Genomic DNA, 20488 nt, shown 5'->3' with positions numbered 1-20488 from the left:
AATAACTGTACTTGTGAATTTAACGGTTATCGCTGTGATTAGGTATATGACCTTTAAAATTTATCATTTTCATTGCATTTCCTAAGAAAATATTCAGTTTATTACCTTTGATAGCTTTGCAAAATATGAAATAAGATATGAAGTTGGCTGTATGAGCATTAGGGTGGCACGTTCTTCAGTTCAAAATTTTCCTTTGGCGTAACATTTCAAAAAATGTTTTTTTACCGCAAAATAATAGACAAGAAATTTTTAAAAATTTTAATATTTTACGAAATTTTAATTTTTTTAATATTACTCTTTCAAATCTTACTTCTTTTAAATTTTATTTTTTGTAATTTTTTTTGTTCACACCTAGTTCTAATCTATCTTCAACAATGGTTACAGTGCCTAGATATGAAAGCATATCGGTCACCTGTCACATTATATTAACTGTTTAGTCCAATATTAGCCACGATTGGCAATTGTGCATTAACGGCATCGCAATAAACGAAAAAATTACCAATAAGGCAAACAAAGGTGTAAACAAAGAAACGTAAATACCGTTACACTATATAAATATGAAAAGTAATAAATAAGCAGTGAACATAATTAAAAAATTTATATACATATATACATGCATTAACGGAATCACAATAAAAAACCAATCACTAATAAGGCAAACAAAGGTGTAAATACCGTTACACAATATACATAAATATGATAAGTAATTAATAAGCAATTGATTTTTTTAAATTTTAGTATATTATATCCAAAAAAAATTAATAAAATTAGAAAAGTTAATCAGAATATATTTAAAAATAAAAAAAAAATAAAAAAATTAAACGATTATAAAAAAAAATTAATTAAAAACATAAGAACAAAATTAACTTAAAAAATTTAAAAAAAAATTATACAAAGAATCGAAAAATTTTTCTTTTAAAAATGTAAAACGAAACGGTGATAAAAATTTATAAAAAATAAAATAAAAATTAACAAAAAAAAATAAAAACATAAAAACATAAAAAATTACAGAAAAGGCAAAAAATTAAAAAATGTTAAAAAATTAGAATTTAATTAACGAAAATTAGAAAGAAAATTAATTAAAAATTTAATTATAGAAATTAAAAAAAATATTATTTAAAAAAAAATTAATTGAAATAAAAAAATTAAATAAAAAAATTAATTAACAAAAATTTAAATAAGAAAATTTTTAATTAACAAAAATTTAATTTAATTTAATTAAAAATTAAAAAAAAAATTAAAAAAATTAATTACAGAAATTAAAAAAATATTAATTTAAAAAACTCATTTGAAATTAAAAAAATTAAATAAGAAAATTTAATTAACAAAAATTTAAAACAAAAATTTAAATAAGAAAAATTTTAATTAAAAAGTGTAATTTAATTTAATTAAAAATTAGAAAAATAATTAATTTAAAATTTAATTACAGAAATTAAAAAAAATATTATTTAAAAAAAATTAATTGAAATAAAAAAATTAAATAAGAAAAATTTTAATTAATAAAATTTAATTTAATTTAATTAAAAATTAAAAAAAAAATATTAAAAAATTAATTACAGAAATTAAATAAAAAATATTAATTAAAAAAAGTATAAATAAAGAATAAAAATTATTAAAAGGTTTGCAAAACAAAAATCTTCTGTCCATTGCTCAATATTTTAATTATATAAATTATCAGCACAAACAATGGGCTCCTCTTGCTCCAGAGATCTACCCGCAACTGATAATGAAAATCCAAAACTTTCGCTGGATGCAGGTAACGACACTGTAGATACGCCTAACAACAACAATAGCTGTTTACTGGCAGTGAAATTTGTGAATGGGGTAAGTAAACAGTGTTCTTGTTGTTGTTAACTGTTACAGGAACCTATAGGGACGAGTATACAGTCTTAGGATACAAATATATAATAAAATTTTGTAACATCGAGGCTCCAAAACGCTATCATCATTATCAAGAATGTCCTACGAGACAAAGGGTTTCAGCTTTTATAATCAATGTTGCGAAAAATCATCTGAAATCACCTCGACCCCAAGTTCTGTTTTAAATTTTACGCTAATTATTCCAGAACCGAAGATTTCACACATATCTCATATTCCACAAGAGCCACAAGATTCAACACTTCGGTATTTCAAATATTTATTGGTTGTTGTTGAAGTAATTTCGTGGCATGGTGCCGAGTTGACAGCCCTTGGCCGGATAAAAATCCGAGTCCTTTCCGATTACTTAGACTCGACTGTCATGGGAACGGACCGCTGTAATACAGGATTGCCTGCTCCGCCTGCAAAACGGCTCGAGGTCAGCTTTAACGGTGTTCCAAGTGTAAATAAACAAATCCTGAACACGTCTAAAACAGACACATGATATATTAAGCCAGATAGATGGCTAGTTTTGCCAAATCGCGTGTCGAAGCTCTTCATTAAATCTTTGGACAAAGTCTTTAAATTTGAGAAAATCGAAGATGTCTTTAAATGCAATTATTTAGCTATCGGTTACTTTTCGACGACAGAGTAATTAATCCAGTACAGCTGCTGGAACTCGAAGGCCTTTTGTGGCGGTTCGGACTAGTCTTATTTCGCATCTTACTCAAAACTAATTTTTGGAGAGGTGTTAAAAAAAATATATATATATAGATGAGAACTGACAAAACTCGACTGCCCTAAGTGGCTCTGTTAGATTTGAGGCTTCGCAGAGTTGTTTTCTGCTTGATTTCCAGATCTAGGAAGATCTAAATTCAAAAAAGCAGGTGTTGATGATTTTTTTTTACAAAAAAAATGCGAGATTTGGCGGTCATTTCTGGATCCAGAGCACCAAAAAGATATTTTTTACTTGGCTGGTGGGTGCAAGGTGATCTATATTCTTCATGCTTCTCAAAACTATGGGTTTTTAGGACATAATTTGTATATACTGAATGTAGACTGAGAATAACTTAAGTGACCAGGCAATAATTGGTGGATCTGTCGTTTCGAAGACCCCACTTGAGCTCTACAAGAGCTCAAATAAATATATGCAACGTTCGTTAAAGCTTTGATTCTGTTTCTTGGTCTTCCAGGAAAAAATTGTGGTTTTCAAATACGCGAGCGAAAAAGACGAATGGCCGATCTGCCATGAAATACCCGTTGAAGGCATTTTTCGTACGTTCATCGTGCAACGGTATATGCTTTTCATAGACTGGACGAACGCGAAGCGAATTTGTTGCTATGACATAACAACACGTGCCATACGCACGCTGGAACCAATCAAGAATGAAGTCTATATGCATTATTTCGCCGCGGAGTTTGAGGGCAAACTTTACCTCTTCGCGGATATAATGGATAAGCGAAAAGTGAATGTGTAAGCGATGCAATTGTATGTTATAGAGTACCAGACTTTTAAAAATTTGCGCTTACACAAATATAGCTGGGATCCAGTAACGGATAGTTGGAGCCAGGCGCCCAAACTGAATGTAGCACGTGAGCATGCCGCAGCCGTCGCGCACCGCGGTTACTTGTATGTGGCAGGCGGACGCAAGGACTACCTATTCAACTCAGAGCTACGCTCGGTGGAGCGTTACGATCCGCGACGACGTCGTTGGCAACGCTGCGCAGATCTGCTGCAAGCGCGGTGTGCCGCCGGGGTAAGTGTAGTTTGGAAAGCTTTGACATTTGTTCTACTAACAATCTAAATTTTATTTAAAGCTGGTCTCAGCTGGCGCTTTCCTCTACATTGTGGGCGGCGAATGTTCGGAGATACCCACTAATATGGTGGAGCGTTATGACGCACAGATAAATAAATGGACACAGGTTAGACAAGTATTTCCCACCTCAAATTTGTCTCTCTATCTATTTCTCCCTCTCTCATAGCTTTTGTGCATGCAAGTACCCAAACATTATCCCGCCTGCGCGTTCTACAACAATTCCTTGCTGGCTTGTGGTGGTCCCAAGCTGGATCAGGATTGTAAAATTGTCGAGGAGTTCAATGCAGCGGAGAACAAGTGGCTTCGAAAAAATAGTATGCCCTCCCAAGGTCCTTACTCTTATATGATTGTAACGCCGACATGGCTAAGGCAATTGGAGTCAACGAATTAGCCATTCCATAAATTTAATTTCTACATTTTTGAATTTCTTAAGAATTACAACTTTTTATGAAGACTTAAAGACAAAAAATAAATATATTTATAAACAAAAAAAATCTCTCTCTCACTATCATTCTCATTTTTACGCGCACGCTTTTCTTATTTAGATTTCTCTCGTTTTCTCTCTCTCTGTGGTAGTTATGACGCTATTTTTCTCACTTTCTCCCGTGCAATACCGTTCTCACTCTCTCTTTCCTGTTTAGATTTCTCTCTTTTTCTCTCTCTCTGTGGTAGTTATGAGGCTATTTTTCTCACTCTCTCCCGTGCAATACCGTTCACACTCTCTCTTTCTTGTTTAGATTTCTCTCTTTTTCTCTCTCTCTCTCTCTGTGGTAGTTATGAGGCTATGATTCTCACAGTGATTTACCGTTCCACTTTCACTAAGCCTCTCTCACTCCCAGTTTTTTTCCTTTCGTACATGTTAAACTTTTACACCCTTGATCCTAAAACTACGCAAATCACCAAATTTTATAGTGGTCGGGAAAGGGTCCCCTAAAATCTCTCTCGAGAAGAAGGGCTTTGGACCAAATTTCATCTCTCATTGAAGCTTCGTCCGAAATATCACGACGACTGAGAGGCTCTCTCCTTAAAATTTTCAGCTTTTGATATCTTAGGCCCTGGGCCACAAACCCAGGGTAATGATCAAAACTTTCGATACAAAAGTTGCATATAGAATAAACTAGTAAAACTGGATCAAGCAGGTATATAGTATTTTTAATGAGTCACTTGGGAACTCCAAGGAGCAAAAAAATCTGGGGTCCAAGCAAGCAAGCAAGGTCCAATTACCAAATTAAAGTGTTAAACTCTGGTCTTAAACCAGGACCACCGCTCTAAACTGCAGCGAAAGTTTTCATCAAAAAAGCGAAATTATTTCAAAATTTTCTGGAATATTAAAAGATGGGTACAGTGACCTTGAAAGGGGGGGATGATTGGGGGCATTTCCTCCCTTTTCAAGAGTTCTCAGTGCGGTCCGCTCCTCTGAAGTAATTTTTCAAAGATTTTTCTTCGACAATTGATGAAACAGGTGCCCGCGTCTCATATCCTCCCAAGGACCCTGGGTTACTCCATACACTACATATCTTTTTTCGCTAATTGTAAAGTCATTCTTGCATATTCTAACGACTGTCCAATGTTTAAGTAGAAAAACGATTTAAGCTGAACCCTTCGAACCCTTTACATCTCCGAACAACATAAATTCCTCCCTGATGATAATTTGAAGCATTTAATTCGAAAATATCTTGTCAATGTGGCCTAGTGCCTTATTTGTATTGAAGAGTATAAGAAATGCGGTCCAAAAAAGTGTTTCTTGCAACCACTAAAAGCATAAGCTGAACAGCTTTTCGGTGATAGATCACAATTATCAAGAGATATTGCCCTCGAACGCAAAGCTTGGCGTTACTAACAGAGGGAATTCGAACCCAGAGTGACAGTCAGTCGGGCACTCGATCATATGGAATTCTGAACGTTCTACCGAACTTTATATACAATTCTAGGAAATAAATTGATGGATGGGGATTTCCACATTATCATCAATGTATGTACATTTGTTTGACTTATCAGTGTTGATAAAATAATAATGCCGGAAATATACAAGTGCTCTAAGCAAAAATAACTGTAAAAATTGGTCATAAGATAATGAAACGATATTGTATAATACTTGTATATTCGCAGAAAGGCAAGATTTGGGGGATTCACTGTTTAGAAAAATACAGCGCTGAAAGCAAATGGCCGTAGTTATCTGGCTGACAGTTACTCTTCTAACCTCTTTTCTATTTCTAGCGGGGAAATGGAAGATTTTATACTTTCGGAAGACCACCGAATGACAGAAAAGAGCACATTTTTGGAGATAGTGGTGATGAAACACGCTTCTGTCTTTAACTGCTGAAAGTCCATAATCGGTATATGAAGACTTTTTATCGAACTCACAATCTTCAAAAGAAAGGTCTATATCTTGAAAATCGAAAGAAATGAATAAAAGGAGCAAATTTTTTGAAGAGAATGGGGAAAAACTACTCTCTTTCTCTAACTGCTGAGACACTATAATCAATATCTATAGGCTTGTTATCGAACCCACGATCTCAATACCTTTGAAAATTCAACGAATTGAATTAAAGAAGCAATTTTTTTTAAGAGGTTGGGGAGAAAATTCTATGCCTCTGATTGCTGAGAAACTATAATCGATATACATATATAGGCTTGTTATCGAACCCACGATCTTCGATACCTTTAAAAATCCAACATTGACGCAAATTTTTTAAAAGGAATGGGAACTCCCGATCTTCTCTTCCTTTGAAAATCCAACGAATTGACTGAAAGGACCAAATTTTTTAAAGGGAATGGAAACTCCCGATCTTCTATACCTTTGAAAATCCAATGAATTGACTGAAAGGAGCAAATTTTTGGAGGATAGCGATAAAAGGCTTCTCAGTCTCTATATGCTTTGATTCTATAATCGTTATACGACAACTTTTTATCGAATCCACGACCTTCAAACTGGCATAATCAACAAATTCCGCTAACACTTGTTTATATTTAACGAATTCCGGCACCCTTTAGTCGCAAATATATAAAATTATCTACTTAGGGTCACAGCTATACATATGAATATTGTATATGGAGTGATTAATATTTATCTTATCGACGAAAGCGCTTATCTGAAGTAGTATGTCTAATCTTCAACTGAACTTGACATGCATACCACTCGCTGCATTTGCAAATTTAGTGCAACAATAGACGCGAGAGAGCATAGTGCGTGTGAAATAGGAAAAAAAATTAAATTTTAGTAAAAAAATATTAAAAAAAAAAAAAAAAAAAAATATTTAAAAAAATTAAAAAAAAAATATTTAAAAAAAAAAAAAAATATTTAAAAACAATATAAAAACCAATTTTTAAATTAAAAAAAAATTTACCAGAAATATAAAAAAGGTTTTTAATTTAAAAAAAAATAAGAAATAAAAATTTTAAAAAATATTACAAATATTAAAAAAAAATCAAATATGATAAAAATTAAAAAATTTAAACAAAAATAATTTAAAAAATATTAAAAAATCAATAAAACAAATAATAAAAATAATAGAAATAATTAAATAAAAATAAAAAACAAAAAACAAAAAAAGCCATACAAAAAAATAAAAAAAAATATATAAATACTAACTGTTCAAAGAAAATAAAAATTTGCAAATTTTGTGCAACATTAGAGGCGATAAAGTGTAGTGAAGCAAAGTGAAAATAAACCAAAAAAATATTGAAAAAAAACTTTCTCCAACATTTATAAAAAATTACATAAATCACCTGTTTCGGTGACTTTTAGAAATACTCATACTCTCTCCAACTCTTTCGCAATATATAACTGTTAAAACGAAATACATATTAACCGAGCGCGAAAGGATACATTTGAAAGCCATCAAACTCTCTTGGATTTCAACTCAGAACTCTGACAAAAAGCAATAATATGGGCTCGTCTTGCTCTAATACAAAAGCAACAACAACTACTACAGCCGATGTTGTTGTAACTACTAACAATAGCATTGCAAACACATACAATGACAATAATAGTTGTTTACTGGCAGTGCAATTTGAAAATGTGGTGCGTATGATACCTTTTTAACGCTAACTGTAATCATATTACAGTTAGCAAGTGATAAAAAACTCAAAAGTTTAACTGAAAATGCTTCTGTTTAAAGCTTAGTTTCTTTTTTGACAAATCTTTTGAATTGAGAACTCTGGACTCCTCCATAGAATACCATGAAATCTGATTTCATCGAAATTACTCTCTGATGCCTCATCAAGAGATCTCTGTGGGTCTAAACAGACGTCGATAAGAACCTGATAATCAACAAGCTGTCAGTTTCCGTCTAGGTTGAGACTCTTTACCCCTTTCGACTACAACAAAAGATCTATGCATAAATCCTGAAATACGAATTGAAGAATTAATGATTTTCTCAACAATTTTGATCTGCACGAAAACACTAAGAGACTGTTTTTCGAAACCTAGAAAAATGCTTACTGAGACAGGAATCCATTATACTATATATTAGGATGTCGTCAAGAACCTCATAATCAACTGGCCGTCAGTTTCTATGTTTATTTGGACCCATGAACCCATATCGACTTTTCTCGCAAAATTTTTCCAACTAGACAAGGAATCATCAAGAACCTGAGCCGTCAGTTTTCGTCACCCATTGGACGCTCATCGACAAAATCTCTCGAAATCCTAGAAAAAAAGTTTTCTAAATTTCCACAAGGAACTCCTGGTCTTTCCGTTCCTAAAATCTACGGATATATATCTGGATGTCATTAAGACCCTAAGTCGTCAGTTTTCGTCACCCATCGGACGCTCATATCAACTTCAACTAAAGATCTCTAGAGAAATCCAGAAATGCAAAAGTTATGGTTTATGATTTTCTAAGGAGTTCCCATAGACAAGCAACCCCTACAAGGTCCGACTGTCCTTTAAAACCTCACCGTGGGTCCATTGACCCGAATCGACTTCAAGAAGAGATCTATGAAAAAATTCGGAAATACGAAAGGAGTGGTTAAGCATTATCCCGGAAATTTCGATAGAAGTATTGATAGCCTAAACGCTTGAATAGAGAAATATTCCCGGAAATCAGAGGTACTTTAGTACCCATTACAATCTTAGATAGAAGTGAACAAAAACCTGGTACGAAGTTCAAAAAATTCTCTGAAATTCAGAGCACCAGCTGCCGCCAAAATCAAAAGTACACCATCTCGTGATCCAATTGACTAGCGTTAATTAAAATGTTTACTAATCCTCTGAAATTTTTCTGTGGTCCAGCTAATTCTCCTTAACGAATTTTTAACTAACAGAAGTTTATTAGTAGCATTATTAGTAAACTAATTGATCTTTCCGGATTTTCGACATGAAATTCGGCTTGAATCCCAGTTATCCACAAGATCTCTGACATAAAGATAAAGACAGCGGACTTTTGAAAAATCCGTTTTCCGGTAGCTCAGGTTAAGCCCAATTTGAGTCAGCGTTCAAAAAATTTAACTCTTAAAATGTCGCTGACATTACTGCGCAGATCTTATGGTCTTCAGTAGTGTATTCCTTGGAAAAAAATAAGTAGAGACTTAGTTAGGTTGGAATGCATTAAAGCAGTAAAATTTCTATATAGATTTAAGTGACCTAGCAGTTCTTATGATCTTCAACAGATTATTCCTTGAAAAGCAGCAGTTACCCGGTAATGGTTCGGACCGGAATAAAAACCAGACATCTAGAAACACAGAACCAACACATATATATACCGAACCCAAGAACCGATTTCCATTCGTAATCACCTTGGAGAATCCTAGTACGACTCTGCATACAGGTCTTATGTGGATCTCCACTGATAAAAGAAATTATAGCCAGCTTTTCTTTAGTTTCCTACACAACCCCTCCATTTTCTCTCAACAGAAATCCATCAGAGTCTTGAAATACCAGAGCGCGATAGACGAATGGACTATTATACACGAAATACCCGTAAAAGGTCTCTACCGCACCGCCATTGTAAAACAATACTTGCTCTTCCATGACTGGCAGGATGGCGTACGTGTTTGTTGTTATGACACAACAACACGCGCCATACGTACATTGAAACCGTTAAAAGCGGATCAACCGTATTGGAGTTGCTACTGCGCCGCCGAGTATCGAGAACGCCTTTACTTAATCGGCGCTGAGACGCACGATAATCGCAAAGTCTACGCGTAAGTTTGTGACTTCAGCAAGAATTTCGATTTTTATAAAAGTTTGTAAACCCCTACATTTAGATGGGATCCAGAAAAGGACGTGTTGACCGAGGCGCCAAAGCTGATTATTGGTCGCACACGGACAACGGCCTTGAAACATGACGGTTACTTGTATGTGGCCGGTGGCATGATCTCCAATGAGGGCAATGAACGCGACACCAACTCGGTAGAACGGTACAATCCGCGACGCAACTGTTGGGAGCGTTGCGCGCCGATGTTGCAAGCGCGCGCCGTGGCCGGGGTGAGTAGCTCAAAGGAGTGAATAAAAATTTGCGAATGAGTTGAAAAACTCCTTCGTTAAGCAAAATTTTTTTGTTGCATCAACTTTTGTTGTTGTTATTGATATTGTTTTTTTATTAATTTCTCCGACAGTTGGCCTCCGCCGGTCGTTTCATATTCGTTGTGGGCGGCGACTGCGCGTCGACACCAACAAATATGGTGGAACGCTATGACACGCATACCAACAAATGGACTCAGGTGAGTTGGCAAAGCAGAAAATTTGTTTTGAAAAATCATTAAAGAATTTTCAATGGTTTAAAAAAAAATGTTCATTTCTTTTTCGATTTTGTAAAATTTTTGAATACACAAATATTTTAAAATTTTACAGCAGAACGCAAACAATACAAAAAAAAATTAATTTTTAAAAAATTAAAGCATATTAAAATTATAATTAAAAAAAAAACAGAAAATTAAAATTTTGGCAATAAAACTTTGTATAATGATAAGCAATTTTATAGCAAAATAATTAAAAATTTTGGAAAAAATTTAATTTAATTAAAAATTTAAGTTAATTAAAAAAAAAATTTTCATTTTTTTAACTCTAAACGCTAGAAATTTGCATAACAAAGAAAAAATTTGAAAATTAGAAAAAAATAAAATAAAATTTAAAAAATTAATTAAAAAAAAATTATAATTTGATTGAAAATCAGAAAAAATTAAAATTAAATTCAAAACATTTTTGTAATTATTGTTTTCCAAATATTTTATTATTAAAAAATTTTAAAATTACATTTACTTAAAATTTAAATTTTTTTGTTTATTTAAATTTAAAATTGCGAGTTACGGTATTTGATATAAAATTTTAAAATTGGTTTCACATTTTTTGAATATGAATATTTGTATGTGCAGATGTATTTTTAAAATTCTTGAAAATTTTCCCAAAAATTTAAAACTATTTGCAAATTTTTCGCCTTAGTTTTTAAATTTACGATTTTGTAAAATTTTTGAGTACACAAATATTGTAAAATTTTACAACAAAGAATGCAAACAATACAAAATAAATTAATTTTTAAAAAATGTTAGATATTAAAATTATAATTAAAAAAAAATTAGAAAGTATTCAAAAGAATTTAAAATTAGAAATTTGTTTTTAAGAAAATATAAAATTAAAAAAATATAATTAAATAAATAAATAAAATTTAAATTAATTTTAATTTAAATTAATTAATTAATTTTAGATATTAAAATTATAATTAAAAAATAATTAGAAAGTTAAAATTTTAACAATAAAATTTTGGATATTGATAAACAAATTTATACAAAAAAAATTAAAAATTATGGAAAGAATTTAATTTAATTAAAAAATTTTAGTCAATGAAAAAAAAATTTAAGTTAATTAAAAAAATTTGGTTGGTAAAAAACTTTAATTATTTTATTTATATAATTGTAATTAAATCTATTTTTTTAATTAGTTTAATTTTTTATTAATCTCAATAATTATTAATTTTAAACTTTTTTTCTTTAAATTTGCAAAATTTTAAATTTGGAAATCTAAAAATTAAGTTAAATTTAATTTAAAAAAAATTAAAAAAATTTTTATTTTAACACTAATTTTTTTATATTATTCAAAAGAATTAAAAACTAGAAATTTGTTTTTAAGAAAAACTAAAATTTTGAAAAAATAAATTTTAAATTAATTAATTAATTAAATAAATAAATAAAATTTAAATTAATTTTAATTTAAATTAATTAAATTTTCGATATAAGTTCATGTATAGATTTTCAGTTTCAAAAAATGTCTGAAAAATTTGCAAAAATTTTTTTTAAATGTTTACAACGTTTCCCTTCTGATAGAATCTTTGAATTTGTGATATTTACAACAAAAAACTATAAGAATGGAAAAAATTGCAATTGTCGTTAATTTTTTTCTTTGTTATTTAATAGATTATTAATAGAAATATTAATTTTTCTGATTTCCTAATTTTAATTTTTTTAATTAATCTTTCTTCACAGTTGAGTGCGATGCAAATCCCAAAAGTTTTCCCTGGCACTATATTTTTTAACAACCGTCTCATGGTTTGTGGCAACTCTAGCAATCAAGAGGATTGCTCATTAGTGGAAGAATTCGATGAGGAGACCAACAAATGGATTCGAAAGAACAAAATGCCGATAGACGGTTCGTTCTCATATATGGTGGCGGCACATTCGTGGGTCAGGCAGTTAGAGTCGCTTAATTGAATACAAAATTAAGTGATTAATAAAATTTAAAAAAAAATAGAAATTAATGAGAAACACAATATTTTATTCTTTTTATTTATAACTTTTTTAATAAAAAATGTGTGACAATTTTCATAAATAAAGTAAACAAAAAATGTAATAATAATTTGTTTGTTTTTGTGCCAAACTTAAATTTTTTCTAATAAAAAAAATTTATAAAAAAATAATTTTTTAATACAAAAAAATTACAAAAATTCAAAAAGTTAAAAAAATATACATATTTTATATAAAAAATTTTTTCAAAGAATTAAATTAAACAAAAATATTTTTTATACAAAAAATTAAAAAATTCACAAGATTAAAAAAAATATATGTACATATAAAAATATTTTTTCAAAAAATATAAACGGAGAATTACGATTACAAAAATTTTAAAAAAATGTGTAAATATTTGCAACAAAACAAGTATCTTTCAATACAAAAATTTACAAAATTTCAAAAGTTTAAAAAAAATATACAATTTATTTATATTTTTCTAAAAAAATTAAATAGAAAAAAAAATATTTTTCAAAATAAAAATTTTACAAAATTTCACAAAATTTTAAAAAATATTTAATATTTTTCAAAAAATTAAAAAAATATTTTAAAAAAAAGTATTTTTTAGTACAAAATTTTTATTCAAAAAAAAAAATAATTAAAAAAAAATATTAAATTTTATTTTTCAATTATTTTTAAAAAATATTTTTTTTAACAAAATATTTGTATTAATTTTTTTGAATAAAAAAAATATTTTTTATATAAAAATTGTTTTTTTTTTCTTTGCAAAAAACAAAAATTATTACAAAATTTCAATATAAATTTATATACAATTATATATAAATATTTTTTCCAAACAAAATTAAATAGAAAAAAATTTTTTCGAAACAAAAATTTTACAAAAAAAAAATTTTAAAAAAAATTTAAGAAATATTTTTTTATAAAAAAAATATTTTAAAGAAAAAAGTATTTTTTTAGCACAAAAAATGTATAAAACTTCGCTGATTAAAAAAATAATTTTTAAAAAAAATAATTAAAATTTATTTTTCTTTAATTATTTTTAAAAAATGTGCTTTTTTAATTTTTCTTAATAATATTTGTATTAATTTTTTTGAAAATATATTTATTATAATATTTTTAAACTTTTGAAATTCTGTGAATTTTTTATATAAAAATTGTTTTTTTAAATATTTTTTATTTAATTTTTTGATACATACATATATATTTTATATACATACATATATTTTTTTGAATCTTTTCCAAAAAAATTAAATAGAAAAAAAAACATTTTTCAAAACAAAAATTTTACTAAATTTCAAAAAATTTTAAAATATATTTAATAAATATTTTTTCAAAAAATTAAAAAAAAAAATTTTTTAGCAAAAAAATTAGTTTGTTTTTTCCAAAAAAAAATTTTATTTTCTTTAAACTTTTAAAAATGATTAAAAAAATAATTTTTTGAAAAATTTATTAAATTTTATTTTTCTTTTGAAATTCTGTGATTTTTTATATAAAATTTTTTTTTTTAATATTTTTTATTTAATTTTTTGAAAAAATATATTTTAATAATATTTTTTTTTTAATCTTCTAAAATTGTTTCAAAACAAATTGTTAATTTTTTCTGTTGAAAAATATTTTTATTATTTTTTTTAACATTATTTTTTTTGGAAATTTTTTACCAAATTTTATCTGTTTTTATTGAAACAATCTGTGTTATTTATGTAAAATTTTGCCACTTTAATAAATTTTATTTTAGAAATTATTGCTGTTTATTCTCCTTCTTATTCACACTGCAAGTTTTTAAGATTATTTCCACTTATTCTTCACACAACGGTACTTTTTCGAATTTTCGCTTTCAAAATATTGCATAAAAAATTAAATCAACCCAATAAACGCATGAACACTTCAACATTAAGTTGAACTGCGGTGATAAAAATGCCAAAAAATAGCAAATAAAAGCACAAACAACAACAAATCGCAGAAAAGCTTTCGTTTGTAACAACAAAATGCCGCAATGCAAAATAATACTGTATGAAAGCACAATAAACAACAATAACGGAACGAATTCATGAATTTTTGAAAAGAAAGCACAATGTGCGGGTAACCAAATACAAAAATATAAAAAAATTATAGAAAATACAAATACTGCACAGAAATACTCAAAAAACTTTCAAAATGATATAAAAGGTAGAAACTAGAAAAATGTATACTAAAATTGTATACAAAAAATTTAATTAAAATACAATTATTAAATTTTTAAAATTATATTTAAAAAAATTGTTAGCTTTAAACAATTTTTGGAAGAAGAAGAATTATTTTTAAAGATTTTTTTTAATATTTCGAAAATTTTGAAATCTTAAAAAAAATTGGAATAGAAAATTGCTGTCTTATTGCCACTAAAGTTTGGAAAACTTTACTGCTGAAAATTTTGTTAAAATATTTTTTCAAAATGAATAAATTAAAAAAAAAAAACAATATATTTGAAAATATCAGAATAACAAAAAAAGTAAAATTATAAAAATAACAGTATACCATCAAACAAAGCTAGAAAACCAAACTCGCTTCAATCCCTCGCGCGCTAATTCTGAATAATTTAAAACAGTTAGCTTTCAAAAAGCTTTAATTAAGCTCCACTTTTCAGCGCCTAAAATGTTTCATCTTTAAAATCGCTTTTGCTGCGCCGCCAATCACAATTTTACACATTTTTCGTTTACATTATTTTTCCATATTTTCGCTATATTCCACACAGATTTATTTTCAAAGATTTTTTTTTGAGTTTTTTTTTCGCGTACGAATTTTTGAGTAGCCGAAAATGCATGGCATCACCGCATTTGCCATAAGCTGTTGCACCTTTAACTACAATCCGCAGCTACACTACACATAGGCATTGCACAACAATGCCAACAACAACAATAAGCGTATGAATATTGTATGTATGTATGTATTTTACAGAATTTTCAAACGGTGCTTTTGTTTCATTGCCGCGCTGCATGAAATAAAAACTTATAATAAAAGCTTTGCGCAAAAGTGGCGTGTACAAAAACAAGGCGCCCACATATGCATGCAGCCAGAAGCACACAGGCAGGTATATACATACATACATATGTGTAATATGTGAGTAAATTTACAGGCAAAACTGTTTTTGACCGATTAAAACGCTTCCAGGCAATTTGGCATTGAACAAAACCAATCGGCGGCAACATGATGAAATATGAACGAAAATATTATTGTGGCGTGAGTAGCGGTGTGGCATACGTAGCTGGTGTTAGTTTATCAAACAGAGTTGCCAGACTTTGGCTATTGAAAAACAACTTCAAAAAAAAAAATGTTTGCTTCTCAGCTCAAGTGGCTATAAAACTGCTGTTTGATTTGGTCCAAACGTTTTGAGAACTTCACTAATGAGGTCTAGTCGTTTCACCTAAGGGTTAAAATATTCGCATAAGGGTTAATAGTAACTTTTGTGAAGCCCGCAACCGAAATTTCCAGTGCCTTTCTAATTATTTCCCAACTTTTATAGAACACTCCCATTCTTTTCTATCCCCTTACTTCTTTCTGGACATAAAACGGACCTTTAAGAACACAGAGGTAAGCAGCATCGTTGAGTGTTGCTGTTTCATTCGGTCCAAACATTTTGAGAACTTCTTTATGTGGTCTGACATGTAACCGATTCACCTAAGGGTTAAAGTATTTTTAAAAATATCCTTCTGAGAAGCTTCTATGGTCAATGGCACTGAACGGTAGATTACTCCAACTCAACGCTCAACGGAGGGGGAGTAAAAACAGTAGCTTTTGCAGATGTTATAGTATTAAAGGTATCAGGGTTGCTTCCTACCACAATCAGTGAGATTACAAAAGGCGCCTTGTGAAGGTTAAACCTATGGATCACGAACAATGTACTAGGTGTTAACCCTAGTACGACGGAACTGATGCTATTCACGAATAAAACCAAACTGGCTCAATTTCAACTTCCCTCACTCGGTGGTACTACAATTTCTTACAATTCGTTGAAGTAAAGACCAAACTTAATTGGAACATAAATATTGAGAAAGGATTAGAAAGGCGTATTACCTGTGCCAAAGGACTCTAAGCAGGAACTGGGGCCCAAAACCGAATATAGTCATGTGAATGTATAAGAAGTAAGGAGATTGGTGGTTGGAATATGAAGAGTAATGGACAAAGCGAAATCCTGAACCCGCAAGAAACTAATATAAATAAATCAGACTATATCCTACCAAGGTTGGACTTCAATAGGGACTTCCAGGTGTGTATACCTCTCTAGACGTGAATGGAGAATTGGTTTACTAGGCAAGGAGAATCTACCACAATCTAAGCCAACGGGTCCCAAATGGACTGCGGTGTATGAAGGGGATATGCGAGAAGCTTAGTATCTCTCTATCCTAGCGTCTATATTACTCCGCTAGCATCTGCCAAGTGGAATTCAAGTGGAAGTACTGGACAATTGCGGTAGGATACAGAAGGCAACCATTTGCACAGACAGCCAGGCGGCACTACTAGCCTTGTCATAGCCAGCGTAATAAACACAGCAAGGACGGCTTTAAGCTCACTAACAGATCAACTCGACTTATCTATAATGACTGGGTACCCAAGTCATAGGAACATTTTTGGCAACGAGTTGGCTAAGTCAGGAGCCTCTCTAGACGAGAGTTTGAACACAGCAACGGAACATGACATCAAGATAAGGTCTTACGTTAGTTCATAATAAAGAGGCTCCCCTTTTGTGAAGAAATTCATACACACGATCGGAAATCAGCACCTGAAACTCAAACCTTCAATCAAGTATTAGACTAAATTTTCGACAAGAGAAACTGAAAACCTTAGGACTTCTAAGAATGAGATATCAAACTTGTGCGACTAGGCGGACGATCGTGAATATTCTAACCTTCTAGAAATAAAGTATCTACTCGTGAATATTCTACCCTTCTAGAAATAAAGTATCTACACGGTTGACTGAAGGTCTGATTATTTGAACTTTCTAAGAATCGAGTATCAGACTAAATCTTCTGCAAGCAGATGAGAACAACGGAAATAAATTATTAACACTACATTCCATGCCTTCTAGGAATGATGTTTCCAACTCAGTATTCCAGAGTTTCTGTTCTTCAATTTTAATGTCAGAATAAGTTCTGGTACTGTCTCTTGTATAAGAAATTCTGAACTGAAAACTCAAGACCTAGAAAGAATTCAGACCGGTAATTCCATAGTAGTTTCAAAATAAATGAGAAAAATCCAAAGCTACTTATGCATACATAGTGCTTCAAGTCAGTACAGCTCCAAAAATGATGGGTGATCTCTAAAAATATGAGTGCGAGAGGCGTAACCAAGAAAGAAGTGTAAATATTTCTTAAATAACGGATAAAAATCGGAAATATGGTGAAAGCTCGCAGAAATACACGCACATGAAACAAATAAAATGTGCTTAAATCCTACCATTGAGGCTCGACGATCTCTTAAAACTATAATTTTAAGAGTTCGGCCACTTGACTACCTCAAAAACAAGAAATCATTCCACAAAAAGACATTCATATATCATTCGCTGGGCTGACAGAGAGCTCATCATCTTCAACAGGATCTCTGCGAAGTTCATGGAGCATACTTTACGAGGGAAAGGTTTTTTAACATTTGCGCATAACACTAACCTGTATATCTTTATTAAGGATCTCCCGAACACTACTGGAGAGCAGTTAGCAGATTCAACAGTTGATTCTAGGAAGCATAAATAGTCCATCTTACGGGTTCAGTTTGTGTTACTAGCTGACGGCCACAATCACGAATACTTTTCAGTACTTCAACACGATATTGGGATTTATTTGTACAGTAAGGTCCTAACCAACATATTCGGGGTAGAGCAAGTTGTCTTTTGCTGAAAATTTCAAAACTTTTGAACCTTTTTAAGCGTCCTCTATGAGACATAATTGTTTTCTAAAACCTTAAGTTGGCAACAATAAGCTCACGGGCCGAAATTTAAGTCAGTAGTTAAAAACGAAATAAAAATTTGGAGAAAGTAGTGGAGATTGTTAGTGGGAAATAGGTGAAAGCAAGCACTGAGTTGTTGATTCTTTAACTCAGAAGAAAAATCAAGCAATATTACATATGTACATACATATACGCTTTCTCATTCCAGAACAATATCTTTCACATTCCAGAACAAGCTTTTTCTCATACCAGTTTCAACTCTAATTTCGATTTTTACCTCAAAAATGTACTCTATCCTCCAAGGAAAACTGTGGCAACTCCATTTCTAAGCCTCTCGCGGTTTTGTGTTAATTTTTTTTTGAAAAGATATTTTTTCTATATCCAAATTGTTTGCATTGGACGTATGGATTTTACTATGCAATTGTTTTCAGGTTTATCTAGAGAATATTAGAAAATCCGCATTTTAGAAATTTCACGGCATTTCTATGAAATACTTTTGTTGTTTCGATCATTTTTTTTTGTACCAAGTACTTTGCGTGTATTTTTAGTGCCGCCGCCCTGCGCTTTTTCGAAATTTCTATGCGCCAAATTTGAAACCGAAGCAAGCGCCAAGCAATAACCGTAACGTGTTGCATATTTTAGTGGGTGGAAAGTATGGCGCACAGTATATAAATATATATAAATATTTGTATATATATATAAACACGTGAAATCCGCAAAATAGCGAAAAATATTCAATTTGAATTTCAAATGCAATTTGAAAGCGTGTTGAAGTGCAACGAATCCATTCACGGGGCATTTAGAAGTTATTTTAAGCGCCTACGAATATGCAAAAAGTATTTGCGAATCAGTGAAGCATGCGTGCATTTATTACGGATTTATAGAATTAAGTTGGATTAAAAAATAGTAGCATTTAAATACAAAGCTTCTAGGGAGTGAAGTGGATTGGGAACTTAAAGCTTTAATGACTCACCTGAGACTTTACCTATACATGGACCATCAAATTAGCGTAACGCTTTAGGGAAGGAGAAATTCGACACCCCCTCAATCACCAGAGGAAATTTCTATCACCTCGCTTCCTCGCTGCACGAAACCTAATACGCTCACCTACTAAATCCATAGCGATCATATTCGCTGATGCACGAAGAAGTACATACTTGACCTTCATATTGCAGTCGATGGCGATGGACAGCCTGTGCTTCTTCACTCCTCACACGACCGCGATTTTTGCCAAAGTACAAAGCTGCAACAATATCCTCAAGTCGCTAGCCATGGAACCCTTGCACAGTGAGGTCCGTATGCTGGGGTGTTTTCGCAGAAATCATCTCTGTAGTCACCTGCTTGGATCGGAACCACCCGAAAGGAGCATCAAGAGGTCCTTTCTCAACTATGTCGACGACATAAAACAACACGCAGACTTCGGACGCAACTAACTTCGGACGCAACAAACTTCGGACGCAACAAACTTCGGACGCAACTGACATGCACTGACTGCCATTCACAGTGGCGCCTTAACCGACTCCTTCTCAGTGAATGGCGTACTTGGAGTCAAACCACCACCCATTGCAGACGAAGAGCTCGAGTTGCCGCGAGAATCGAGAGCGACCCTTGCAACTCCCCGAATCCATCGAAACAGCGCGTTTCCTGGGCCTACCGTTGGATGACCTCGATGACAACTTATCTAATCCTTACCATACTAACAGAGATTAGGTACCCGCTACAACAACGACAACAGGGAAGGATAAAATACAAAGTATATCTATATCAAAAGATAATTTCTTCCATTAATCCACAGGATTGCATATTTCAACAGGAAAAGGTAAGACTAGGTTCCAGCAAGTTAAAGGAATTCTCACCCATAAACTGGTCTACAAATCAAATAAGGTCGAGAACATCTGCCGCTCTCTGAAAGTCGCTTTTATCAGAGTCTTACTACGGCTGCTTTGGTCGATTGTGATTCTTACCCTTGCTGACAGCCCCAATCACGAATACTTTTCAGTACTTCAACACGATATTGGGATTTATTTCTACAGTATGGTCTTAACCAACATATTCGGGGTAAAGAAAGAGGTTCATCGCTGAAAATTTCAAAACTTTTGAACCATTTTAAGCATCCTCTATGCGACATAATTGTTTTCTAAGAAATTCTTGCGCTATATTTAGGTCTCGAGTTCTCTCCAACGTTAGTAAGAGCTTAAAATTTTATGATGTTCCGTCAA

At 31.2% G+C, this 20488-nt stretch overlaps 2 protein-coding genes across 3 annotated transcripts; both read left to right on the top strand.

Moving 5' to 3' along the window:
* The first annotated feature begins 453 nt into the window (after positions 1-453).
* LOC126758316 (kelch-like protein diablo) lies at positions 454-4162 on the top strand. 2 transcript variants are annotated; one of them, XM_050472548.1, is made up of 6 exons: positions 454-532; positions 1679-1824; positions 3051-3331; positions 3398-3614; positions 3676-3780; positions 3841-4162. In XM_050472548.1, the coding sequence occupies exons 2-6, from the start codon at positions 1687-1689 to the stop codon at positions 4063-4065; spliced, it is 966 nt and encodes a 321-aa protein (XP_050328505.1). In that variant the 5' UTR covers positions 454-532; positions 1679-1686; the 3' UTR covers positions 4066-4162. The 2 variants fall into 2 exon arrangements, with proteins under 2 accessions (XP_050328505.1, XP_050328506.1); XM_050472549.1 differs by lacking the exon at positions 454-532 and adding an exon at positions 1569-1619.
* Positions 4163-7233: 3071 nt separating this feature from the next.
* Positions 7234-12437, top strand: LOC126758193 (kelch-like protein 12). Its single transcript, XM_050472304.1, has 5 exons — positions 7234-7698; positions 9532-9821; positions 9885-10104; positions 10236-10340; positions 12096-12437. The coding sequence occupies exons 1-5, from the start codon at positions 7564-7566 to the stop codon at positions 12318-12320; spliced, it is 975 nt and encodes a 324-aa protein (XP_050328261.1). The 5' UTR covers positions 7234-7563; the 3' UTR covers positions 12321-12437.
* Positions 12438-20488: the final 8051 nt, after the last annotated feature.

This window comes from Bactrocera neohumeralis, chromosome 5, assembly GCF_024586455.1.
Source record: "Bactrocera neohumeralis isolate Rockhampton chromosome 5, APGP_CSIRO_Bneo_wtdbg2-racon-allhic-juicebox.fasta_v2, whole genome shotgun sequence".
NCBI lineage: Eukaryota > Metazoa > Arthropoda > Insecta > Diptera > Tephritidae > Bactrocera > Bactrocera neohumeralis.
This window is presented reverse-complemented; position numbering and strand designations above follow the sequence as displayed.

What these genes read in the sequence shown, in the direction of transcription:
- LOC126758316 (XM_050472548.1), top strand. Translation starts at nt 1,687, where the DNA reads ATGGGCTCCTCTTGCTCCAGAGATCTACCCGCAACTGATAATGAAAAT. An exon ending in CAGTGAAATTTGTGAATGGG is followed by an intron (nt 1,825 to 3,050) that starts GTAAGTAAACAG and finishes TTGGTCTTCCAG; the next exon opens with GAAAAAATTGTGGTTTTCAA. An exon ending in AGATAAATAAATGGACACAG is followed by an intron (nt 3,781 to 3,840) that starts GTTAGACAAGTA and finishes CCTCTCTCATAG; the next exon opens with CTTTTGTGCATGCAAGTACC.
- LOC126758193 (XM_050472304.1), top strand. Translation starts at nt 7,564, where the DNA reads ATGGGCTCGTCTTGCTCTAATACAAAAGCAACAACAACTACTACAGCC. An exon ending in GATAATCGCAAAGTCTACGC is followed by an intron (nt 9,822 to 9,884) that starts GTAAGTTTGTGA and finishes CCCTACATTTAG; the next exon opens with ATGGGATCCAGAAAAGGACG. An exon ending in ATACCAACAAATGGACTCAG is followed by an intron (nt 10,341 to 12,095) that starts GTGAGTTGGCAA and finishes CTTTCTTCACAG; the next exon opens with TTGAGTGCGATGCAAATCCC.